General features: G+C 39.6%; 1 protein-coding gene across 9 annotated transcripts in view; it reads right to left on the reverse strand.

Annotated features, from left to right (window-relative positions):
• Positions 1-214: 214 nt before the first annotated feature.
• Positions 215-27,951, reverse strand: part of TNNI3K (TNNI3 interacting kinase) — a 301,864-nt gene continuing 274,127 nt past the window's right edge. For 8 of the 9 annotated variants that reach the window (XR_006691546.3, XM_074003752.1, XM_074003744.1 and 5 more), the window contains 2 exons: positions 4,315-4,394; positions 215-738 (listed from right to left, as the gene is read on the reverse strand). Coding sequence is in view for 7 of the 9 variants with exons in the window: in XM_074003752.1 (XP_073859853.1) it covers positions 662-738; positions 4,315-4,394 (157 nt within the window). In the remaining 2 variants the exon portion in view is untranslated. The remainder of the gene's footprint in view (positions 739-4,314; positions 4,395-27,951) is intronic. The other variant, XR_001484720.3, reaches the window with a different exon arrangement.

Consider the following 27,951-nt stretch of genomic DNA (forward strand, 5'->3'; position numbering starts at 1 on the left):
AAATATCAACAGTGCCAAGGTTGAGAAACCTTGATTTAGAGGATGTCCAAGATTCCTTTGCTAACCTTATTTCTCTTGCCAAAACCAAAATACATGATTATCCTTCAATTTGCAGCCTTCTTGACCTAAAACTTGTTACTGTTTTTACCAATATGGCTGGAAAAAAATATACTCAGTGGATGTCTTGTTGAAGTAAAATACACTCCTAAATCAATTTTCTATTTCACCAAAGAATCTTTAATCACAGAGGTGAGCACTAGAAGTAACATAATGAGAAAAGAAAATGAACAATGTTCTAAGAAATCAAACCCAGAGCTGTCAAACACAAGTCTACATAATTCAGTCCTGGAAAACATAATTATTATCTGTCCACCACAGACTTAGGCTCCATCTCCAAGTAATGATCTAATTTTTTTTTTAATTTACAAAATTAAAAACAATTCTTCATATACATTCTGTCTTGGTTCTTTTGCGTATTATTCCTTAGGCACAAATCCAAAGCCTGCTAATAGTGGGGAATTAAATAGGACCAGTAAATACCATTCCAATATAAGGAGACCTTTGAGAATAAAATGTTATAGTTGGAAGCCAGCTTGCCGTGGTTGGAATCGTTGCTGTCAGTTCGGGAAAAAAACTCTCCTTAGGTATATGCCGAATGCTGTCAGCTGCTGTCCTCAAAGCTGCTACTATTTCGGCAAAAATGAAAATGCATAGGGCTCATGGGATCGGATACATAGCCTGCATGAGAAAAGAAGTTCAGTTGTTACTTACTAGTCTTTCAGTACATCCCCCAATTTTTTATTACCAGCCTGAACCAGGCAGGTCTTCCAGATCATGTGAACAGAGAATCTGGACAATGGTTGCTGGTGAGTGGCTGCAAAGCAGAAGCAACATTTACAATGAAAACAGAGAGCTGAGACCAGGCAAATATGAATGATGAATGTCTAATTCGGACCCAAGCTGGCTAGGTGGCATTTTGGGTTTGGAGTAAAGAAGGGTACAGCTCAGGCAGATGGCATGCCAGGCTGGCTAAAAGCACAGGCCTTCACGTCAGGCAAATCTGGGTTTAAGCACGGATTCCACTACTTGCTGGCTCTGTGACTTTTGTCAACTTAAACTTTCTATGCCTCAGTGTCTTCATCTGTAAATGGGAGAAATAATAGCACTTATTCATAAGGTCGGCAATGCACCTAAGACAATTAGCACTGTCTGATACCCAGTGAATGCTAAACAAACAATGGCTATAGAAAGGAAGGTGGAGAGAGAGCAGTAAAGAAAAAGGAAAGAGGCCAGGCGCAGTGGCTCATGCCTGAAATCGAGCACTTTGGGAGGCCCAGGCAAGCGAATCACGAGGTCAGGAGATCGAGGCCATCCTGGTCAACATGGTGAAACCCCATCTCTACTAAAATACCAAAAATAGCCAGCTGTGGTGGCACATGCCAGTAGTCTCAGCTACTCGGGAGGCTGAGGCAGGAGAGTCACTTGAACCCAGGAAGCAGAGGTTGCAGTGAGCCGAGATTGCGCCACTGCACTCCAGCCTGGTGACAGAGCAAGACTGTCTCAAAAAAAAAAAAAAGAAAAAGAAAAGAAAGGGAAAGGAAAGAGCCTTTGTTTCTCAAACCAGATGGCTTTGTTTGTTTTCTTCTCCCAGGTAGACCAAATTTTAAAGGTAGATAACATTCTCAGGTCTAAATACCAGTGGCATTTGATGCCCTTTGAAGCAATAGCCTTGGATGTGTCCAGAGAATGAACCTAGTGGCTCAGGATCAGGCCACTGTCCAAGAGAACCACAGGGCTATGTATAGGGAAGCAGTTTTCTTTCCACTCTGAAGCAAGAAAGCCATTCATTGCTTCTGTGAAAGTGAGTAATTTGTCAATAGCTATTGCTGCTTTTGCTTCCCTTTGATAGCTGAGTTTTCATAACCAACCCAGTCATCTACATTTTCATTAAGACCCCTAGCAATATGCAGTTGGATAGACATATTTATTTTCATAAGAAAGGTCTCTGTCAAAATATCTTAGGTAGCACATAAACTCTCTTGAGAGAAAATGCCACTGATAGTGAAACTCCTATCAACTGGTATCTCCCACTCACTTCTTTTGGAACTGGCTCTGGTCAGATGTGAGGAAGGTTATGATGGGGCAGAATGAGATGATGGGCAGTGGGATATGTATCAGCGAATCTAAATTCTGTGTAGACTAAAACAAAATCTACCTCCTACAGCAAAATATTTTCTATATCCAGGCTAAAAATGAGACTTCATTTCAGGCACAGATAGATGCTTTCACAAACCTGTAATACTTTTATGACCATAATCAGCCTTCTAACATACCACATGCAATTTTACTGGCCTGTGATATTCCAGTGCCTCTTGCCCCATAGGACTCCAGTGGAAATTTGATTGTGGACATATATCCCACAAGGGTGGGTGGGCGCTCCCATCAGGAATGAGCAGCAAAATCAGTAAAGCATTGAGGCTAGCATTTATTGTTGATGCCATTATTGCCAGAATGTAAGAATAGATGTGTTGGATTGTGGACCCAGTCGGTTTAAGAGGAACTCAACTGAAATTTGACCATAGGCTTTAGGAAAGGACTGAACCAAGTCTGCATGTTTTGTTACTTTAAGGTAAAAGATCTCAGGTATAGAGAAAACAGCTATGTGTTTCATTTCATCTCCATTTTTGAGCTCTGCTCTTTGGCAGCAAAGCAGAGGGAGAAGCAGCCCATAAAATTGCTGTTATATTGCAATCAGTTTGGAAATAGAATAAAGGGCAATTAAAGGGTTCTTTCCTGTGTGATGTGATGCTCCTAATGGGAGATATCAAATGTATCTTCTTTTATGTTTATAGGTACTCTCACTGCATCCAAACACTCTCATGTTTTCTTCCATCCCTGAGACAGATATGCATAGGAAAACCCAAATTTTGCATTATTACACCACATTTGTCTTACTTCTCCATCTTGGGGAGATTCTTCTTTAAGAAACAAATTAAGTTAAAGAAATGCTTCATCTTGAAACCTCACCACTAAAGGAAAGACTTCTGGTCAAAGCACATGTTTCAAAGGATGCTCTATATTTTGTGGTTGTGAAGTTACATCTGTAAAGGTTTGAAGAAACAATATTATATCTATTAAAAAATGTGAGGATGTGACACTTGGAGTGCATTTTCCCCTCAAAACGATCTGTTACTGGACTGGCCAATTATGTTGTAAAGCTGATGATAAAAAGCACTCATCTGCATTCTAGACACGTATTGGGAGTCAGAAGCACAAAGTTTCCCTTTTTTTAATGTGCCCAAGTAGTTTGTCTGCATCCATTCAGAACATATATTTTTCTTTGTTTCTGAAAAGGTTTCTAATACCTTAGGTAATGAGTCTTTGCAGATGAGGTGAATTGGTGAGGATCCCAAAGCTGAAGGTCTCCTGGGTCTCTTGCCCCCTATCCAGGATCACATCATCCAATTTATTCTTTCCCAAACCCAACTCTTATAATAAATCTGATCTCTTTAACTGACAGACACTTTTTCAGTTCTCCATATAGTCAAAGGAAGTAGCAGTGGATAAATGGGCCCATTGTGCTAAAATTCCAATTAGACATAGTGCCTCTCAGGCTTAAAGGTTGGTAAAAGGACATCCCAGCCCTAACACATTGATATGGCAGCTGATGATAAAGGCAATTGTCCACCCTCTGGCTTCCAGAGGCCTGAAAAAACTTTGCTAATTATTTCCAAGAGCTTTATTAATTCTTTCTGAAGAAGCCCTGTGTAAAATGGATCCCATCAACTGTCCTCACCGCCTCTCCAGCTGTTTGAAGGAATGGCCGGATTTGCACTTTACCCTTGAGTGCTTGGCTAAAGGGGAAGAGCTCTCCCAACACATTATGTCATTGTGAAAATTCATCTCTTGTTTTTCCTCTCCCTGCCTACACACACTTAATGTGGGGCTTAGAAGCAATGGACTTAATAAAATGTTGACAAAGTATTTGGAATATCATGAGAAGAAGGAGTTTTTTTTTTTTTTTTAAGAGTTGTACTTTTTTCTATGTACACAAACACAAACAGGCATTCACAAATAATCACACATATACTTACACACTCATGCACACTCCACACATGCTCACACACACGTTATTAACCTTAAAGGTAAATGAGTCATAAAAGACATATAAAATCAAATTTTATACTTTTACATTTTTAAAGCATCTGCCATTTTGGATATTACAATATGCAATGTTTTCTCCCTTTTCGTTAAATAGATACCACCTTCCTAAGGGTAGTTTTCTTAACAAACCTAACGAATCTGTCTACTTACCATATTTGTCAATGGGTGAGTATTGAAGACTTCTTTTCATCTCCTCCAAAGACAGACCTTGAGAGGAATGTTGTCCAGCACTGGAAAATTAATAAAACACATAGTTTCACAGTGTGGTGATCTGATAATAACACTTTTATAAACACAGAATTTTTCCACTCAATATAGATCGTAGAGAAATGGCAAAGTGATACAAAGAAGCTTTTATCTTAAAAGTGATTAGTTGGGAAAGAGTTCAGAATTATTTGGTTTAAGTCATATCTAAGTGCGAATCCTGGCTCTTATGCATAGGTTACAATTTCTAGCAGTATAACCTCAGGTATGCCACCCTTTCTGAGCCTCAGTTTATTTATCTGTAAAATAGGAAAAGAACATAAATAATTTCCAGTTTGTGCTTGTAATCCTTACTAAAAAGAACTAGAACAAGAACATTATTATCTTAGTAATAATATAAATAAAACACATCCCAAGAAGCATTATTATATTATTTTTATGATAATGATAATATATAGTGATAATATTCATTACATGATTCTTTTGTGTTTATATATATTACTTTACATATAATATCATTTCCTTATTTGATAGATAACAAAACTGACACTGGAACAATTAAGTAACTTGTCACACAGGTTGGCTAATAGTTCATCCAGGATTCAAATCCAAGTCTTTTAGATTCCAAAGATGATGTATTTATCTACCATCAAATATGAAGCTCTTCCTGATTCCTACCTTCCTGACCCTTCTCCTTTCTCAAACTCCTCCTGCTCTTTTGCCCATTTGGCAAATGGGGTCACTTTCTTTCCAGTTCATTTGACTCAAAACCTGAATTTATCAAAACCCTCATCCTAAAGTCTACATCCATCAGTTAATTATATATCTATTATCTCTCTTGAAGCCATTCATCATTTGTCATTCTCAAAGCAACTACTCTAGTTCCCCCTAGAACTTCACCATGACTGTAGAAGAACTTTTTTTTTTTTTAATTATACTTTAAATTCTAGGGCACACGTGCACAACGTGCAGATTTGTTACATATGTATACATGTGCCATGTTGGTGTGCTGCACCCATCAACTTGTCAGCACCCATCAACTCGTCATTTACATCAGTTATAACTCCCAGTGCCATCCCTCCCCCCTCCCCCCTTTCCCCTCCCCATAATAGGCCCCAGTGTGTGATGTTCCCCTTCCCATGTCCAAGTGTTCTCATTGTTCAATTCCACCTATGAGTGAGAACATGCGGTATTTGGTTTTCTGTTCTTGCGAAAGTTTGCTGAGAATGATGGTTTCGAGCTGCACCCATGTCCCTACAAAGGACATGAGCTCATCCTTTTTTATGGCTGCATAGTATTCCATGGTGTATATGTGCCACATTTTCTTAATCCAGTCTGTCACTGATGGACATTTGGGTTGATTCCAAGTCTTTGCTATTGCAAGTAGTGCTGCAATAAACATACGTGTGCATGTGTCTTTATAGCAGCATGATTTATAATCCTTTGGGTATATCCCCAGTAATGCTATGGCTGGGTCATATGGTATTTCTAGTTCTAGATCCTTGAGGAATCGCCATACTGTTTTCCACAATGGTTGAACTAGTTTACAGTCCCACCAACAGTGTAAAAGTGTTCCTATTTCTCCACATCCTCTCCAGCACCTGTTGTTTCCTGACTTTTTAATGATCGCCATTCTAACTGGTGTGAGATGGTATCTCATTGTGGTTTTGATTTGCATTTCTCTGATGGCTGGTGATGATGAGCATTTTTTCATGTGTCTGTTGGCTGTATGAATGTCTTCTTTTGAGAACTGTCTGTTCATATGCTTTGCCCACTTTTTGATGGGGTTGTTTGTTTTTTTCTTGTAAATTTGTTTGAGTTCTTTGTAGGTTCTGGATATTAGCCCTTTGTCAGATGAGTAGATTGCAAAAATTTTCTCCCATTCTGTAGGTTGCCTGTTCACTCTGATGGTAGTGTCTTTTGCTGTGCAGAAGCTCTTTAGTTTAATTAGATCCCATTTGTCAATTTTGGCTTTTGTTGCCATTGATTTGGTGTTTTAGACATGAAGTCCTTACCCATGCCTATGTCCTGAATGGTGTAGAAGAACTCTTAATTCTCCCAGCCCTCAAGCCAGTTCTTTCCATTTCAGTTACTAGTATTACATCATTCAGTTACCTTGAGCCAAAATTCTTGGAGTCATCCTTTGTAATAGCGTCTTTCTCTCACGTTTCTCCCTCAATTCAAGCTTTTTAGCTCAGCCTACAAAACATAATCATAATCTATCCACCTCTCTCCAGCCTCAAGGCCTAGACTAATCTTTTTCTTCTTTGGGCTTTTCCAGTTTGCCACCTAATTGATCTTCCTGCTTTCACTTCTGTCTCTATATTGTCCATTCTTCATATATTATCGAGGGTGATCTTTTCAAAATATAAAACAGATTACGTCATTCACCTACTGAAAACTTTTCAATGGCTTCCCAGTTCATTTAGAATAAAATACAAATGTTCTACCTACAAGGTCCTGGTCCTGCCTATTTCTCAAACTTCAACCCATTCCCCTCTCCATCATCTTTTGCTAAATACTTCTTTTTGGCATTCTTTCTGCCTCTTGAACCCTCCAAGCTCTTTCCCAGTTCAGAGCTTCTGCATTTGTTAACTCTTCTTGTAATGCTCTTCTTAATAAATGCAAATCCCCTTTTGCTGAACACTTGCCCTGCCTTCATCTATCACTGCCTCCTCTGCCATTTAGGCCTCAGTTCAGGCCTGGGACAGTCACAGATCCTGACCACCACTCTGAGTGAATACTCCTCTGCCCATGGCCACTCTCTATCACATCACATCACTTTATTTCCTTCTTTCAGAACTATAGAAAATTATCTTGTTTATTTATCTGTTTACTTATATACCCTCCATATTCTTTCCACACAATGAGGGTGGGGACTTGTCTCTCTTGTTCCCTGCTGTATCCTCAACACTCAGAACAGTTCCTGGTACATAAGAGAAGCTTAACAAAGAGTTTTTGGAGCATTTAATAGAATTAATAGATCCTTAAATGACATTCTCTCCCCAGTCATTCAGTACTCCCCCTAAAGGGTCCTATTATAATAAAAACCTTACCACAGCATTCCCCTGCAATTCCCCAAGCCGATATACCAAGTTCTCTATAGCCCTACATGTGTCTCTGTGTCTTGTATTCTACAATTCCTCAACACATTTTTTGCCCAAGTTCAAGCCAGACTAATAAACTGAATTTTTCAAACATTCCTCAGTTTTCTCTTCTCTATGACTGTGGCTGAGCTGCTCTCAACTGCTTGAATATGCTTATTTATCCCTGACAGGAAGCAGTATAGTACTATGGTTAAGAATGAGCATTGTAGTGCCAGACCCCTTGAATTTGAATCCTGACACCATCACTTACTATCTTGGCAAGTTATTTAACCATTCTATGCCTCAGTGATGCAACTATAAAATGGGAATTATAGCAAGACTTAGCTTATAAAGTTAATCATGAGACTTAAAAGAGTTAATAAGTTTAAAGCACTTTGAACATTGCTGAAATTTAGTAAGCACTCAATAAATGTTACCTACTTTTATTATTCTTCAAGGTCCAACTCAAAGTTGGCATCTTCCTTGAGGCCCTCTTGAAAACTCCCAGTCAGAATTAACCTCTTCCTCTTCCATATCCCTCTAGAACCTGATAATTCTACACAGTACTCATCAGAGTCTGCCTTAGTGTAGAATTATCTGTATTTGTATGCTAGTGAACCTTCTTAGACAGATAGTTCCTGGAGGTCAGAGATTATGTCTGACATCTTTGGATTTCCCACAGGGGTTAGCCAATACTTTGCAAATACTTAAAATAAAAGTATGTTAAATTAAATAAAATTAGATTATTACAAAATGTTCATTTAAAGACATCAGATTTTCCTGAAAGCTAACATCAGTTCACACTGATTAATTTTTTCTACCTGCCTTAAAAATGACTGCGTCTTTGGCCTCACTTCCTTAAGCTATAGAGTAGACACGCTTTTTTTTTTTTTTTTTTTTTTTTTGAGAGGGAGTCTCGCTCTGTCGCCCAGGCTGGAGTGCAGTGGCCGGATCTCAGCTCACTGTAAGCTCCGCCTCCCGGGTTTACGCCGTTCTCCTGCCACAGCCTCCCGAGTAGCTGGGACTACAGGCGCCCGCCGCCTCGCCTGGCTAGTTTTTTGTATTTTTTAGTAGAGACGGGGTTTCACTGTGTTAGCCAGGATGGTCTCGATCTCCTGACCTCGTGATCCGCCCGTCTCGGCCTCCCAAAGTGCTGGGATTACAGGCTTGAGCCACCACGCCCGGCGACACGCTGTTTTTTTAGAAGAAAGCAATGCTTAAAAAAAAAGACAAAGTATTGACTTAAATGGGACATGATGTGTTCTCAATCAACATTAAACATGGCAATAGAATATCACTCAAGACATTTTTCAAAATGTAATTTCCCTTATTAATAAGACCTAACTTCTTTAAAACTCTATCTCCTTTTAAGAAATGTGCTATACACAGTAGTCTTGGCAACACAAGATAATAGGAAATCAATATTTTATCACCAAAATGGCTATCTGGTTTCCTCTAAATAAAAGCTCATATCCAAGCTGCTCTGTTTGTTCAGTTGCTAAATGCAATCCATGTCAGGGGACTTAACCTTTTTGCCCAAGAGATAGATACCACATAGTCTGGCTCCAGATGCTGTTCTAGGATGACAGACAGATGGAAGCTACCCATGGCCAGGTCAAACAAAACAGAAGAACCCAGACCCTGATCAATGGAACTAGCTGTTTCAACCCATGCGCATCCCAGACTTCAGCAAGTGTTTCACAGATGCCCGGGTTTAGAAGATACATCAGGACCTCTATTTGCTGAAGTTGTGGTCAGTGAAAATAAGGAACTTACAGCGATGCAGCTGCCTCAAGAATTCAACAAAAGTAAATGCGAACTAATGACAGGTAAGGAAAGCACTCAATTTTGCAAGTATTTCAACATTGCTGGTGAACTAGGTAGTCTTCCTTATGCTAAAATGATGATCTATATCACAGATGGCCATATATATGAATTACTAGTTACTATATGGGTAATTTTGTGCATGTAAAATAAAACTTTATTTTATAAAAAGAGAGTAACAGTCTTTAGGTTAGTTTTTGCATACTACCATGTTATATTAGTATGTATTATTTTAGTGCTAATTCAAATTAGCTCCATGATGTATACATAAATATAAACATTATCATCAGTCACTGTTTTTATAAAGGTACATTAGGATATGAATAATTTATTAAAATGAAGAATAGAACCAAATTTTTAAAAAAATATTTTTACTAATTAATTCATGCTTTAGGGGTATAGATGTCCTAGTGAACATCTGCCAATTAGACCAGTTCACACTCAAATCCACAATATGTAAACTGTATTTTGGAGTGTGCATGCCATTTAGGCCATAGCTTGTCAGAACAAACTAGCCTGTTTGCAAATGGTCATATTGTCTGTGAATGAATTAATGCACCCTGGGTAAAGACAGGAACCAGGGCATTTAAAACTAATGGCAGAAGAGTGAAGAATAATAGGAAAAGTGCTAGAAAATAATATATCCAAATATAGCCTCAACTCCCCAAAGCAGGAGTAAGACAGAGCCTACAAACTAGGCTAGTGAGTTAATGTACATTATAGGCAAAGCTTCAGAAAGGAATGATTTAAACAGAAGTTTTCCGCACTCTTGGAAAAATACTGATTCCTAGGAGCTACCATGGATACATTAAGAAAAGAAAATCATTCTAGATTTACTTTATTATATTTTTGGTGAAGATAAATATAAAGGGGAAATCAATAGGCTAGAACATACAACTGGATTCTAGCAGAGTGTTGGACAGAATTACTCCTGACTGCTTTGTAAGTAAGAAGGGGAGATCGGTGCCAGATGACAAGTGGTTAGACTGAATTGTGACTGACTGAATATCCACAATTGACACAGTCTTCAAATGGTGAAGGCATTTCATATAGATGACATTCCCACAGAGTTAAGTTGAGCCTTAGACATAGACAACAATTAAAACAAAACACAGCACTTCCTAAGATTAGAACTGTCCAAAAATAGATTGAATTGTTCTAGTAGGGGATACTGCTCCATCCCTAGAAGTCTGTAAGCTAAGGACTGAAGCACCTCTTGGCTGTAGAGGGATCCAGGCACCTATCTGTAGAGGGATCCAGGTGCTGTAGAGGGATCCAGGCACCTACCTGGAGGTCACAAGATGTGACGAGTGACGTTCCAGATTCCTCCATTTCTTACATTCTGTGATTCTTTTTTTGTTTGTTTGATTTGAGATGGAGTCTCTCTTGGTCATCCAGGCTGGATTGCAGTGGTGCAATCTCGGCTCATTGCAATCTCCGCCTCCCAGACTCAAACAATTCTTGTGCGTCAGCAGAAAAGTAGTTGGGATTACAGGAATGTGCCACCATGCCCGGCTAATTTTTTGTATTTTTAGTAGAGATGGGGTTTCATCATGTTGGTCAGGCTGGTGTCGAACTCCTGTTGATCCACCCACCTCGACCTCCGAAAGTGCTGGGATTACAGGTGTGAGCCACAGCGCCTGGTCACACGTGATTCTTTAGAAGGCATTCGTGAATCATGTAGACTTTGAGAAGCTAGCTTTGGCATGTTGGAAAGGCAGAGTGAGATTACACAGTCCCCATTTAGGCAGGAGACTTTTATCTTCCTTATCTGACATGTCCAACATTTGGCCAGGGCTGAATGCCTGATTTGTACATACATGCCACAGTGCATCTGGCTATACGTTACCACTGCTACTCAGCGTGCTGTTAGTAGCTTTTGTCTATATACATTTCATTTGAAATGGTAACTGAAACATGCTATATGCCTGAAGGAACCATTGCATTTAGTGCTCCATTTCAAAGGAGGAACTACATTGGCATTTAAAATGAAGCAAAGGAAACTGTAGAGAAACCACTTTCACATAAACCCATCGTTAAGGATTTGAATGACAGGTTGTGTAAGGCTGGCACTAGGAAATCCAGAGTTGCTTAACAAGAATTCTTATATAAAAGAAATTTGTAGAATATTCATGTTGCAATGCTTACAGGATAGAGGAGATACTCCTAAAACTCTATGCAATTTAATCCAAAGAGATATATTGTTAAGCAAGTCCCAAGAAGAAATACAAAAAATAATGTCTGAAGAGACGGGGGAATTCTGGTGCCATCTCTTTAGTGTGGTGGGACCAGGCAGTGTTACAATGAATCCAAATGGCCCCATTTAGAGCCTTGAAAATAGACAGTGTTGTGGCTTCCAAACTATAGCCTGCCAAATGTTTTTGGTATTGGAGCAATGAATCATGGTTTTGGCTGTGGGATTTCATGAATTCTCAGAATATTTGCTAGTGCCACAATTGCTTCTGACTGAATTGCATTCCAAAGAAGACTTCAGATGGATATGCAGTCCAAAAGGAATCATTTTTTAATATCACGTTCTTCTGAGTGTGGCTTTTGCAAACTTGGGAACTTTGATTTGATGAATTATAACAGATGTATACTATTTTACATGGCTTGAAAGTAAGAGTGAAATTAAAACAATTAAATAAAAATAAAGAGACCTAGAACATTAAGTTTGACTATGATATAATAATAATTTTTTATACTTGTAGAAGGCTTTATAGCTTGCATACACTTTTCTATCGACTAGCTTGTAACATTTTTACAAAACCCCTGTGGGGTGTCTGGGAAGGAATTAATTTCACCTGCGTTTTGGGGATGCACAGTCAGGCTCAGAAAGTTTGAATGACTTGCAGAAACTCACAATGCTAGCCAGAGGCAAAAACCTAACTTGAACAGAAGTTTTTCAGACTTTCATTCCATACTCTTTCTACTAAAACACACTCCATTTAATAATAGCACATGTCAAACTATTGTTCAGTTACCATTTGGAGAGCTCATTGAATTACAGAGCTGATAATAAGTTACAGAGTTTTGGATTATGTGCATATGAAGATGAACACCAAATTCTTCTTAGAGAAACATTCCTTATAATCATAGCAAAATCTGAATCAGCTTTCTCATGTTTGCTTGATCTTTAAAAAATGATACTTTCCTTTATTCAAAAATTGCTTGCTGTTACCTTGCTATGATGCGAAAACATGAGATACACATGCACTAAACTTTCTAAATGAGAGATTTATTATTCCTCTCAACCCTCTGATCTTTCGTAAAATTTTCTAAGCTGCATGCATGGATTCATCTTCCTAAACACAGCCTGGGCTATGTTGAACAGAAAACCATTAGGTTATTAGTGTGATTAAAGACTTCAGGCAAAATTTTCTTCCATTCAAATTGGTCCAATTAGTTTTTATGCAGCCAATAATGCCCTCAGGCTACCTGTACCCCGGAAGATTTAGCCATTTGGATTTTTAATAAGGCAACACCACTTAAGGCCTCACAAGTTTGCAAACATGTTTCGTGGTTTATTGCCATGTGTCATAACAGTGTTACCTATGTGATAATATTAGCATCAGGATCAATGGCCATATGCACATTTCTCCCCTTCTTCATGAGGAATATCTCCAAGTCAGAAGTTATCTCTTATACTCAAAAGGAAACACATACAATAATACCTGAACATAATTTCAGTTCTTTGCCCCAATCTAAGGAACTAATACAAAGAAAAGGTGGAGAACCAGCTTGCTGAGATGCCTAATAAAGGTGTTTACACAAGGATAATAAATGTCTTGCCATAGAAAAGGCTACTAGAGTCATCTGGCTCATCCTTTTGGCATTTAGCTGAAAACAAATAGATCTATTTAAAACAGATCTGTCAGACGAGGTAAATGCCTTTCTATGCTTTGCAGTGTCTTTCTATGCAGTCCACCTTTCCTCTGGCCTAAAGAGTAAGATGATATTTCTATTAGAGACAGGAATTTATTTGGCCTAACTTTGAAATGGTCCAGTCAGACTCTTATGAATGACCATTTGCTAATTTATCAGTTAAGTTCAACATGTTTATTTATTCATGATTTCATCCTGGCTGTTTTCAAACATTATTTTGTTTTTGTCAATATTTCCTACTTGACAATGTCCTAAATTGAAACAAATTTATTGCTCCCATTACAGTGAATGGGCAAGGGCAAAAGCATTTAATGGGGCCAGAGGTCAGTGCAAAATATCTCTTTCAGGAATATCAAACCCATCAGTTTTCTTTCAATGGCAAATGTCCCCAGGCTATAAAAGAACTGAAAGACTTGGCAACCAGGTCATGGTTCTGCTTGAGCCATTAGGCAAATATCCAAGGTCTCAGCTTCCCCCATTTTTAAAGGAAAAAGCAATTAGGCAAAGAATTATGAATAAGGAAAAATGCAGTGAGAACTTAAAGTGTGTATTAATTCCTAGATGGCTCATAAATTATTAAAAGGCTCAACAGTAACCTAACAACACTACCACCTATCAATTTACCTACTAATTTAAGCAGGTATAAATGAGTCAGCAGTACAAACCATTAGGAGGCACGCTTTGCACGCCTTGACTGCTAAAACTGAGGAACATCCTCTATAGCAAAATCTTTCATAGCCCTCCGCTTCTATACTATCATTCAGAAAGAAAAAAAAAAAAAAACGTTTTGAGTTCTTAGGTTCTTGGTAGCATGACAGTCATAAGGCCTACTCCTTAATTCCTCATTTTCTCACCTGCCATTTTACCAGGAAGGAAACTGAGGTCTTGAGAATTGAAGTAACCTATTCCAGTTCATATAGTAAGGCTGTAGTGAAATAGAGAATATAACCTAGAATTCTGATCTTCTAGTTTTATTTGATGATTTTTATTTTTATTTTTAAGGAGAGTAGGAAAACAAAATTGTTTCATACCTGCTAAGTGCCAGGGACTCTACTCGATGCTTTACAAAACTTACAAAATTTGCCCCACCTAACAACCCATTTTATATATGAGGAAACCAAGGCTCAGAGAGTCTATGTCTTATCCAAGATAACTCAGTTGTAATTCAAACCTAGGCCAGGCAATTATTAAATCTTTTCCAACTTAAACCTGTTGGCTCTAGAAGTGATTCTCAAAGTGATGTCTATATCCTTATCTCTCTCCCTTTTTCCGTGACTTTTTATCAAGCACAATGCCAGGAGCTGTGCTCTGTATTAGGAATGCAGACATGAGTGTGATGGACATAGACCCTACCCTCTGGGGTAAATAGAAATGTAGACACATAATGGCTGGGCACAGTGGTTCATGCTTGTAATCCCAGCACGTTGGGAAGCCAAGGCAGTAAGATCTCTTGAGGCCAGGAGGTAGAGGTTGCAGTGAGCTGTGATCATGCCACTGTTCTCTAGCCTGGGTGACAGAGTGAGACCCTGCCTCAAAACAAGAAAAAACCCCATAGACATGTACAGGTAAACTTCAACACAGGAGAAGAAGGGACATGCTCTAAAGACACTCTCCTTACGCAGAGAAAATGAAGAACAACCCTGGTTCACAAGGGGTGGGGTCATCCAGGGATAGAGCAAGGTAGGGGCATGTGCAAAGACTTTGGAATCAAATGTCTGAAGTGAATATATGAACTTTCTTTAAAAAACCTTTTCATTTAAAAACTCTTAAACATAAAGAAAAGTTGCCACAAGTATACAGTGTTTATTTTTCTGAACCACTCGAGAGTAAGTTGCCAATCTAATGCCCATCATCTCCCAAATACTTTAGTGTATTTCTACAATAAAGACATTCTCCTACATAACCACAATACAATCATTTGATTCTTCCATCTACCCTCAGACGCCATTCAAGTTTTGCCAATTATCTCAATAATGCTTTTTACAGCAAAAGAATCTAATTCAGAATCACATGCAGCATTGAGTTGTCATGTTTCTTTATTTTCTTTCCGTCTGAAATGGTCTCAGTCTCTACTTGAATTTCATAACCATGACATTTTTGAGGATGACAAACCAGTAATTTTGCAGAATGTCTTTCAATTTGGTTTTATCAGAGGTTTCCTAATGATTAGATTGAAATTATGCATCTTCGGAGGGAAGTATCACAGAAGTGACGTTGTTTCTTTCGTTGTGTCCCATCACATTTTGATTTGTCTCATTATTGTGTTGTTAATTTTGATTACTTGATTGAGTGATATCTGATAGGCTTCCACAGTATAAAATTACTCTTTTTCTCTTTGTAATTAATAAGTATTTTGTGAGGAAGTACTTTCAGACGATATAAATATTCTGCATCTCAGACAAATTTTATTTACTTCTATCATTTATTTATATCTATATGAACTTACAGTTATAATTTTATTGATGTCCTGTCATTATTTATTTTGATAGTCAAATTAACTCATAGTTGTCCACCTGGGGTGCCTTTGCTATATCCCTTTGATATATCACCATCTTTCTTTGTATCTCTCTACTTTCTGGTGCAAGATGTTTCAGGCTTATTTTCTTGTTTTGTACTTGTCTGAGCCTTAAAGCCTGTCATTTCTTCAAGTGCCTTGTTTCCTTTTGGTAAATAATAGTATTTGGAAATGAGGATCAAGGTACCAGGTGTGTTCCTGCGGATGAAGTGCCGCTCCTCCCAGGCCCTCTCATTTAGCAAGCACAGCTAGAGCATATGTATGAGAATATATAGGTGTGTAAACACATTTAGACTTCACTCTGTCAAAGCATAAGTTTCCAGCAACATCTCCAATTCCAAACTAACAAGCCGAGTGGATTCTAGTTTTCATTCTCTCCATATTTACAACACCATTCTCTGACAGTGAGAAACCCAACTCCCATTATCCTAAATATATTTACTTATTTGATCATTGTCCCTGAATGTACAAATCTCCCATTGCTGTTGCACCCTTTCCCCACTCCAACACATACACAGATATCCTCCTTTACCCACAAGGGCTCCAATATCCCACACCCATGCGGAAGGCTTCCTCACTCTCATGTGTTCTGACACCCACACGCCTATTCCCCACCTGCCTGCCCCAAGTGGGTCCGCTCCTCACTTACCTGGGGATCCAGCACTCAGCACTGTACTATGTCCCTATGCCATGCCTTCCTTACCCTGCTCAGGCTCCAGTCCCTTGCTTGCACTGGGCAGCCTGCCCACACATACACCTTCTTCACTACCCTTATGCTCCAACTTCCTTCCACCAGGCACTTTCCTGTGCCCATGTCCTTCTTAGCCTGCATGGAAGCACAGTGGCACTACTCTGTAGGATGTCCTGCTTACCATGCTTGGGCTCTGGCCTTACTTGAGCCACTGTTCTCTCCACCCTTCTCATAGATACCCTTCTTCCTCGGCTTGGATTCTGATCTCCTATGCCAGGGTGCTTTCCCATGTGGCTACCTTCTTTACCATACTTAAGCACTACCACCTTGGCTGGGCAGCCCCAACCTCCTGTGGAAACTCTTTCCTTCTCCCACTTTTGTTCTGACACCCTATGCCAGGCAGTGCCACCCATCACTCCCATCCACCACATAGACATTCTCCACGCCTTACTTGGATTCTGACATTCTGCTCCATATCCATTGGGGAAGTCCACCTTACTCAGCCCTGTCTAATGACTTTGGACTAAATCATTCATGAAGGGAAGGGAAGGGAAGGGGGAGGGGAGGGGGAGGGGGAGGGGAGGGGGAGGGGGAGGGGGAGGGGGAAGGGGAGGGGGAGGGGGAGGGGAGGGGAGGGGAGGGGAGGGGAGGGGAGGGGAGGGAAGGGAAGGGAAGGGAAGGGAAGGGAAGGGAAGGGAAGGGAAGGGAAGGGAAGGGAAGGGAAGGGAAGGGAAGGGAAGGGAAGGGAAGGGAAAGGAAAGGAAAGGAAGGGAAAAACAGTAACAACGGTGAAAGTTTTAAAATGCTAATCAGATCATGTCACCTCCCTGATTACAATCCCTCAATGGCTGACCAACACATGTAGATCAATAACCTAACACCCTGTCTGATAAAGCCCTCATGACCTGGACTCTATCTAGTTCTGGAACTTCATCTTGTGCCACTCTGCCCTGTCTCCCCTCCCTATCCACCATGGTGGCCTTCTGGTTCTCCTTTTTGCTCATGCCTTAGAAACCCCACATTTGCTTTTCAGCTCTGCTGAATGCATTTCTCAGAGTCTTCTTATGGCAGACTTGTTTTTGTCATTTACCACCTCATCTAACCTTGTGTTTCCTATTTTCTCCTGTGCCTTGTTTCTCAGTAAATATGGATTAAACAAATGATGGAATGAATGAATGATGTTTCCTCTTCTGCAATTTTATTCATGTTTATCTTTGTCTGTTTACTCTGATTCTTTTTAACAAAGTTTGTGGTCATTGCTGAACCTCCTTTCATTTATTTAGCCACTGCTCAAGGATGAGCCGTATGAGTCTCCATGTTCCTGGCACTTCCCACAGCACCTGGCACGGACTAGTAAAACTGTTTATAGTGACCTGAAGGTAGCCTTCGTATTTTTCCACAGGGAGATGGATTTCCAATGTATACAGTTTTGGGGCTATGTGACTTGAACAAATATAGATTTTTATGCTTTTAGAGCAGGCAGGGATCAGCAAACTTTTCCTGTAAAGGACCAGACAGTAAATATTTTAGGCTTTGTGGACCATATGGTCTCTTGCAACTACTCAACTCTGCTGTTTCAGTGCAAACACAGACATAGATAATATGTAAACAAATGAGTGTGGCTGTATTCCAATAAAACTTTAGGAAACAAGCAGGGAGTTGAATTTACCCATGAGTTGTAGTTTACCAATCTCTTTTTTAGAGTGTCAGAGAAGTCCTATATGTGTTGCTCCCCTAAGCTGCCTTTTACCTTTGGGCCAAACAATGATATCTCAGTGAATGTAAGATCTCCATTTTTCTTAGATTTTCATAGCTTCTCCTAGGAGAGGAATGTTAAAGACTAAAATGCATGAGCTAATGGAAAACAGAAAAAATACCCAATTTATATTGATTTAGTGTTTACCATATATTAGACATGTAGAAATTGCATTCTCACGTCATCTTCATTGCAACCTAATGAAGAAGATGATATTATTATTTTCATCCTATAGCTGAGAAATTTGAGACTTGAAGAGCTCAACCAACATGGCCAAGGTCACAGGTTATAAGTCGTAGAACTTGAATTTGAACTCAGGTCCATCTGAGCCCAAGCTTTTAACCACTACTTTATACTCATGGCCACTGGGTAGTTACATAAATAAAAATCACAAAACCAATTTTATTGATGGAAGATAAAAGCAGCAACTAGATTGGAGCCTACAGAGCAATACATATTCTTTTCCCCTATTGGATTGAGGAAAGTTCAAAGGCCATCTTTGTTGATTTTAGATCTCTGGGCTCCTTTGTGTGAATTCAGATCCCTGCAAGAAATTCCATGTTCCTTTGTTCTTTATGACAAGCCAGTCTGAATGGGAAGGTTTTAAAACTCCCTAAACTCTTTGAACATGTAGAACATTGATCTTCACAAACCATTTGAAATACCCTAAGGAGGTTGCAAAATTACAAGCAATGTTTTTTTGTTTTGTTTTGTTTTAAGTGAATGTATACCAAACCTCTGGGACCCTTTGCTTCATCACACAACACCAAAGCTTTCCTCTCCTCCTCTGTGTATTCTTTGCTGTCAGACCCTGCATAAAAATGATATTATGTAGTGGGGGTGCCTTGTTCTCATTGAAAACCTCTTCTCTTGCCGGTAATGTGGGGGCTCTTACCCCACTCTAGTGTGAAGTGCTGTGATGCTTCTTTGAATCCTGGGGCAATCCAAGGTTTGACACTTCCTGCTGGGCCAGCTGCTGCTCTTGGCTTTTGTATTGACAGGAACATGACTGTGGATGCTGTAAGAAGTACTCTGTGGCCTTCTGCACAGCCAGGCCTCCATGATCATATTTATATTGGTATTTTTTAAGCTTTAATATGTGGCACACCAGAAGCACATTCCTTCAGAATAGGAGTCATGCTTTGTTACTTATCTCGTAGCCCTGGCATTTGGACACAGAGTTTACTTGCAACACTTATTTTAAAAATAAATTTGGTTGAACTGAGCTCCTGGTCATTTCTTCAGCCTCATCTCTCAGACTCAATGTTCTATGCAGGTTGGCCAAGTGGTCAGGTACTTGGGGTGTGAAGCTGACTGAGCCAGTTTTCAGTCTGGGCATCTCTACTTCCTAGCTGCTGGCCTTGAGCAGATTATTTTACCTTCCTGTGCCTCACATTCCTTTTTTGTTGCATGAGGACAATAACAATACTTATCACATATGTAGTTATTTGTGAGAATTATATGAGATGGTATACATGCAAAGTGCTTAGAAGAATCCCTAACACACAGGAGGTGCTCAGTATTAGCTATCTTATTATTGTTGTTATTATTCTCATTCTCATGTATGCCTGCAGCATTCTTTCCTCCCCCTCTTCCACTGGATAATGCTACTGATTTTTCAGCCCTCAGCTTCCCCAACACTTGGTTAGGTGTCCTCTGTAGCATGTTTTATATCACACTGAAGAATCTCATCTTTCATTCTTTGTCTCTTTCCCCAGTATCCAGCTCATAGCCCATGCTAAGTAAAATACTTACTATATAATTGAATGCATAGAAAGTAGGTATAAAAGAGCAAATTAATTGGCAACCTCTCCTTCCAGCCCCAAAGTACCTCAGCCAGAGCAATCCTTTTAGAAACAACCCTAATGATGTTACCTCTCTGCCCAAACCCCTGCAGTGGCACGCATCTCAATCATAGTAAATCTCCAAGTCTTGCCAGTGGCCAGTCCCCTTTCATGATGTGGTCCCCTTAGTTCCTTTTTTTTTTCTGTTTCTTTTTTTCCTTTTTCTCTTTTCCTTTCTTTCTTTCTTTTTTTTTTTTTTTTTTTTTTTTGAGACAGAGTCTCGCTCTGTCGCCAGGCTGGAGTGCAGTGGTGCGATCTTGGCTCACTGCAGCATCCGCCTCCTGGGTTCCACAGATTCTCCTGCCTCAGCCTCCTGAGTAGCTAGTATTACAGGTGCCCACCACCATGCCCAGATAATTTATGTATTTTTAGTAGAGACGGGGGTTTCACCATGTTGACTAGGATGGTCTTGATCTCCTGACCTTGTGATCCGCCTGCCTTGGCCTCCCAAAGTGCTGGGATTACAGGTGTGAGCCACCACACCCGGCCGTGGCCCCCTTACTTCCCTACTTCATCTCCTACTACACTTACCCATGATTATTTTCCTTCATCTGGCCTCCTGGCTATATTCTCTAAATCTGCAGACATAATCCCACCTCAGAAAATTTGCACTTGCTCTTCCTAGAACTTGCAAAGCTGTTCCCCAGGGACTTGTGGTTCTCTTGTTCACTTAATTCACGTCTTTGCTCAAATGTTATCTTCTGGGTGAGGCTTTCCTTCACCATTCTGTTTGAAATTGCAAACTACATTGCTTTCTTCACTCCCTATCCTCCACACCTACTGTAATACTATATAATTTACTTTTTAAAAAGTTGCCTGTCACTCTCCTCCCACATTAGAATAAAACCTCTATGAGGGAAGAGATTATTTTGTGTGTTTTATTTGCTGCTGTATCTCCAGAGCCTAAAAGTAAAAGCTTTAGATATTTGCTAGATGAACGAATACATTAGATTAAAGTATGCCCATTGCCCATAGAACCAAGAAAAATGACAAATCTTTTATGAGCATCATTCCAGAAGAGATTTATGTGACCTTTTCCTAATGCATTTTCCTGTACAATTTTTTAATAGGGAGAAGCTGTGTGGAGATTCCATAGCGAGTCACCAGTTGGCCCTATATACCCCAGCTGTGACCACAGCCAGTGAAACTCCACAGCAGCCCGGGATTCCACACAGTGTCAGGTGCAGAATACTTGCACTGTGCTATCTAATAGGCCAAGCCCCCTCTATTTCTGGCAGGCCCACAGAGCTATTCACTTTGCATGTTTCCATAACCATCTGAATAGGGCAGAGATCAGGCTGTTAAAATTCCCAATGCACTCTTCAGAATGCCTCTAAATACTTCTGATGGTAATTGCCACACAGTTACTCTGTGTTTTGAAGACTTTTCACATAAAAGAATTCACTGAAGCTTTTGTGGACACTGCCACCAAAATTACTGGATTGTGTTTGCGGCTGGCCACAGTTAGGCTCTTGACAAATACCAATGCTTTGCAAAAACAATTTTTGGTGAAAGCAACAACTCCACATTCACTCACGCCTTTGGAATTGTGGCTTGATAGAATTGCCTTGTTCTCCATATGGGCACAGGGAGTGGAACATCCCACACTGGGGCCTGTCAGAGGTTGGGGAGAAAGGGGAGGGATAAAATTAGGAGAAATGCCTAATGTAGATGACGGATTAATGGGTGCCACAAACCACCATGGCACATGTATACCTATGTAACAAACCTGCACGTTCTGCACATGTATCCCAGAACTTAAGCATAATTAAAAAAAAAAAAGAGAGAGAGAGAGAGCAAACCACATGCCACAGGGCACTGGTTCCTCAAGACCAAAGAAAACCTCAAAAGTTGTATTAGCAATTACCAACAACTATGTATTGATCACCTACTGTATGCCAGACCAGACACTGCCAACTGTCAGGGCCTGGCATACAGTAGGAGCTCAACCTCTGCAAAGCTAGACTCACAAAAAGGGCAGAGCTGAAGTCTAAATTTTCACTGAAATTACTATAAGCAGCTAATGGTCAGGCAGAGTCTACAACTTTGAGGCCCCCCCCCCCTTTTTTTTAAGTCAATCTCTTTCTCTCTTTCTCTTTCTTGTTCTTGCTTTGGACATTTCAAAAAAAAAAAAAAGAAAGAAAGAAAGAAAGAAAAATCTTACACAACAGCCAACTATATTTGAATACACACACAAAAGAAAGGAAAAAAAAGAATTGCTTGTTCTCCTAGATACGTGTATAGAAAAACACAAATATCATGCTCAAAATTTGATGATACATGTCTTTACAAATCCATATGAAGTATCAAGTGAGTTAATGTCTATAGATGTGCTTTCTGAAATAATAGGTGTTAGAAAATTTATTTCACATACAATTCCTTATTTAATCTTCCCAGCTCCTCTGTGGTATCAGTATTATTATATATTTTTTTCTTGAAGAAACTGAAGGGCAAATTGGTCAGGTAACTTGCCTCAGGTCACCTGGCCAGTAAGAGGGAAGAGAAGAATCAGACAGAACCCACACTGAGGCGCATTGTTTTTCTGTTCCACAACGCGGCTGTGTTACAGAAACCTTGTGATCTGCTGTAGTGAATGCTTGGGGTGTCCCCCCTCATTAGTAATTTGGATTCTTCAATTTCCAGTGGACAGTTGGGGTTGGAGTTAGAAGTGTAGGCTTCTGATCATGAACCTACTGAAGCTTTGGATCATGCAGCGCTGGATTGTAAGTGTTCACAGTTTAATCTCGAATTCCTTCTACAGGCAAAGTTTCCACTAAAGCCAGGGGCTAAGGTAGAAAGACTACAGATTTTCAACCTAACAAATACACCAGTTTTAATCCAGATTTGAATCAAATGATCAATATTCCAATCAGGAAATGAATCATGTTATTCTGGGATTGCTTCCTGGGGTATTTCTCTCTCTCTCTCTCTCTCTCTCACACACACACACACACACACACACACACACTTTAGGGACCAGAAAAACAGCTACTTACATTTTGGGAATATGCGGTAAAAAGACAGATTCTCTCTTTTTCATGCTACTTTTTAAATGTATAATACCCTCAGGAGTAGGTCTTCTATACCGTGTGGGGAGAATTAGTCATGCAACTCCTACTACAAATATTCCCCAAGCACCATTCTGGAAGTGTACACCTTGGTCTACCTTTTAATATGAGACACCAAGCTGAAAGGAAATCCTGTCTAGGGAACGGGTAATCTGAGCTGCTGCAGGTTCCCATAGGAACGCTAGGAACTCACTGCCTTTATTTATGCTCATTTGCGGCAGCTGTCTCCTTTGGATTCTGGCTCTTAGCAAGTACAAGCAGCAGCTCCAAGAGCAGATCTGTACTAAATGTCTCTCTTTGAAGCCCTTGAGTCCATAGCCTTCTATTTGCGTCTGGCCCCGATTCATCAAGGGCCTGAATGCTTCACCTGCTATATTAAGTTTCCAATAGCACCTGAACCAGATTTTTTTTAAAAAAGAACAATCCCTGGCCAGCGAATCAGCATGAGAGCATTGGAAAAGTGATAAGGCAGATAGTAATTACTGCCCGTCATCTATTATTGGAGGGATGTTGATATATCTCCCTCATCTGAATTGTTTTGACTCTACCTGGATCTCAGTTACCTGTTTAGAAGATTAACAACAGTTGGATGCAGCCCCAGAATCACTCTGGGCTTTTGAGTAGTTATAATTCATAGCAGAAATGGCATTATGAATAGACCTGCACAGGCTTTAAAGAAATTCTGACTTATTCTCAGGGATCAAAACACTTAACATTTCAGTAGAAATAGCAAGAAACATTCACTCACACATTTATTCATTCATGTATTCATTTATTAGACCCTGTGCCCCTCTTATCATAAATGTATCACGCTTTGCTGCAATGGCTTGTTCACCAGCTCTGTGAGAATAGAGACTGGGGCTGTCTTGCTGACACTGTGACCTCCATGCTAGGAATATAGTGTCTCTTTACCAATCATTTGCTTAATAAAGGAAGGCAGAAAGGTAATGAAAAAGGCTTTATGGAAATAGTAGCATTTAATTTTGACTGCATACATATATATATATATATACGTGTGTGTATATATATATATGGACATTATCTAAAAATATTCTGAAGTTGAAGCTGTTGCCCAAAGGAGAAGATATATATATATGTGTATATATATATATACACACACACATACATACATACACACACATACATAAAGCATTTACATGTATGTGTGTGTGAGAGAGAGATAAGGTAAGGATTTATTGTACTAGAATACATATTTCATAAAATAGTTAACATTTATTGAACAGTAACTATGTGCCAGGCATTGTTTTAAGTGACTTGCATAGATTGTTTCATTTAATCTTCACAATAACCATGAAGTAAGTATCATTATTATGCCTGTTTTATAGATTAGGAAGCAAAGGCAACTGGAAAGAAGTGAATGAGCTTGGGTAAGATCTCACAGAGAAAATGGCAGTGCCACAATGTGAACCCAGCCAGTCTTCCTGGGAGCACATGTCCCTCATCACTATGATATACAACCTCCAAATATATCCTAAGTTCAGCTCTACAAACTTCTATGGTGATGGAGAGAGGACATTATCTAAAACTGTTCTGAAGTTGAAGCTGTTGCCCAAAGGAGAAACAGCTATAAGAACACTCTGTCCAGTCAGGGCATCCAGAGCAGAGAAGGTGGATCTGTGCTCCCAGAGATAGGACCCCCACACTGCCACAGGGACCCTGCAGACTATTCAATCTTCCCTTCACCTCTGCTCCCATGTCACCACTATTCACAACTGTGCAAAATAAAGCTCCAAGCAATCCTCCCCAAGATGAGTCAGCTCCACATATAACTACCAGGTCTAAATTTCATAAGGGGCCTCTTAGCCCTGTTACACCCACCCCAGCTGCTTAAACATGTTGCAACTCAAAGGGGACTGTTTTCTTTATCACGGCCACATAGACCAAGTCCCAAATACCACATAGTATGCCCCAGATCTCCCTTCCTTCTTCCTTCTCATTTGTTCTCAGTGTCTTAAAAATGGAGGCAGACCATACAGTTACCATTTAAAGAAGGATTGATTTTTCCCATTTTTTTGAAGTTGGGAGACAAAAATGTTGGTGTTTTTCCAAAAATTTTGGAAAGGGAGGAAGGAAAAGGTGAAAAGAGACAAGCAAGGACTGAGGGAAAAAGAGCCAGAGGCAGAAGAGATAACAGGGAAATAGACGGATGGATGGGCCTCAGAAATGAGAAGGTTGATTTCTCCATCCAAGGTAAAGAGAGGAGAATCCATGGAGTCACAGAGAGACTGGAGGGGCTGAGGAAGAAAGGTGGTGGAACTCATGCGAGGTAGTCTCAAATTCTTCAGAAAAGTCAGAGGCGAGGTCACTTCGATTCTGTACATGTATTTAAATACCATATCTTAAAATTTCACACTCAAGATCCCAGTTCAGTCTATTCTTTTGAAAAATTGAATTATCATTTATAATCAAGGTATATGAGGATGCAGATGCATAAGAATGACACTATGGACTTTGTGGACTCAGGGGGAAAGGGTGGGAAGGGGGTAAGAGATAAAAGACTACAAATTGGGTTCGGCGTATACTGCTCGGGTGATGGGTGCTCCAAAATCTCACAAATCACTGTTAAAGAACTTACTCATGTAACCAAATGCCACCTGTTTCCCAAAAACCTATGGAAATCAAAAATTAAATATATAAATGAGCTTGGGCAAGATCACACAGAGAAAATGGCAGTGCCCAAAGGAGAAATAGCTGTAAGAACACTCTGTCCAGTCAGGGCATCCAGAGCAGAGAAGGTGGATCTGTGCTCCCACATATAGGACCTCCACACTGCCACAGGGACCCTGCGGACTATTCAATCTTCCCTTCACCTCTGCTGCCGTGTGTGTGTGTGTGTGTGTGTGTGTGTGTGTATGTGTGTGTATATATATACACACATATATATATGTATATATTCTAGGCATAGATAATGAACTTTTCACAACAGAATGACACACATTATAAACTTAAAGCTTTGGCTTAACTATAACATATCTTCATTACAGTTACTTGTCCTTACATTAGAAAAATTTCATGTATAAAATTTAATTTTCTTTTAAAGATATATTCTGTGGGGTTATTTTATAAGACTATTTACTTTATAAAAAAAGATTCTTAGAAGTTTTTATCTCCATTATTCTGGCTTTCCTATGATTTTAGTTTAAAAATCAATTCAAAAAATTATACTTTTAAAATAAGGTAATTTGTTTTAAATTGAAGACTAAATACTCCTTAAGTAATCCATATTTGTAAATGTTGTCTTAAAAACACATCCTTTACTTATGGAAATAAATTATATAAAAGCAAAATACGTGTTCAAAACACTAATATAATAATTTTGAGCTTAAAAAACAGATACTGTTTTGAAAACACTATTAGCGATGGATTATGAAGCCTCTGCACTGACAGTGTGCTCTCCAGCTAGGTATCAGGTAAAACATGGGAACCATAAGCTTCGTCACGATTAGTAGAATCCACTAAGATCTGTAAGCAGTGGGAGCCATAGAGCCACCCTAAAAAGGAGGTATATTGGGGTGGGAGAATCAGAGATCCTTGAGGTAAGAATAGCATCTCAGAAGTGACCAAGAGTCTATAACTGTCCTTTAGATACATTGATCCCTTTAGGTAAAGAAGAAGAATGAAAATGCTGTGGAAATCTCATAAATAAAAACAATGAAATGAGTGAACAGTAAGAGGCTATGTGGAAACAGGAGATGAAAATAAATATAAAAGTAGAACTCCTTTCAATTTCTATTAATGACCTAATAATTCTTCTAGCCATCCAACTGAAAAGCAGACTGTCACATCTGACAACTCTTTTTTCCTTCATCAATCAGCCAACCCTCTCCTTCTACTCCACTGGGCCAATATTTCTCAACATCTATTATCATTTCTCTGCTTCTTCTTGACTTACCTGGGAACCTCCTGGTCCACCATCTGTCTTCTAGTAACCTGCACACAGCTGCCATATTCATCTCCTAAAAGTGCTATTCTGGTGAGGTCGCCACTTCCTCAAAAACTTTGAATGACTTCCCACCGTATGCCGACCACAGTCAAAGAGTTACTTTAAGTACTAGCTAGGGCAGTGGTTCTCAAAGTGTGATGCCTGGGACATCAGCCTCCCCTGGGAACTTGTTAGAAATTCAAATGTTTCACTCTACATCACACCTGCTGAATCAGAAACTCTGGTAGTGGGCCCAGCAATTTGTGTCTTAAAAAATTTCCCAGGTGATTCTGGTGCATTTTCAATTTTGAGAGCCACTGGCTTTGTGATTGAGACAATGAACTAAGACGTCTTAGTTTTAAATCCTTTTTCTGTTTACCAGTTGTACTCCTTACACAAGACACTTTCTAAGCCTCAGTTTCCTCATCGATGAAACAGAACCTAATTGAGGTTGCCACTGTGAGTTGGACATAGCAGATTATATATAATGCTTAGCACACAGCCCACACATATGGAGCTCTCCATAAATACCGTTATTACTAACTATTATTATTACAGGCGACTCCTGCTCTGATTCTAAACGCTTTCTACGGGCTGGCTCAGTTGACCCATTTACCATTTCCCGTCCAGCCTGGTACCACCAGCACAGTACCTTGCTCAAATAAGTGCTTGAGTGTTTGACATATGAATCAGTGAGGAGCTAATGCCAGAAAATTTTTGATACTAATTCAGTTCCTTAGGGAAGAAGAAGCTTAGTTTGAAATTGGATGGAGTGAAAATTCTAATGAATGTTAATGGGGCATTGATTTACTATCTGACCTAACATAATATAATAAACCAGTTGTCTTTTATTCCCATCTGTAAAATGGGATTAATGCTATTAACCTTTTTTTTTTTAAGAGTTACCCCTACAAGATATATTGCATATAGAAAGTGCCCACAGGTGTTGAGAATGATTTGTGCAATACATA

The sequence above is a fragment of the Macaca fascicularis genome, chromosome 1 (genome assembly GCF_037993035.2).
Source record: "Macaca fascicularis isolate 582-1 chromosome 1, T2T-MFA8v1.1".
Taxonomy (NCBI): Eukaryota; Metazoa; Chordata; class Mammalia; order Primates; family Cercopithecidae; genus Macaca; species Macaca fascicularis.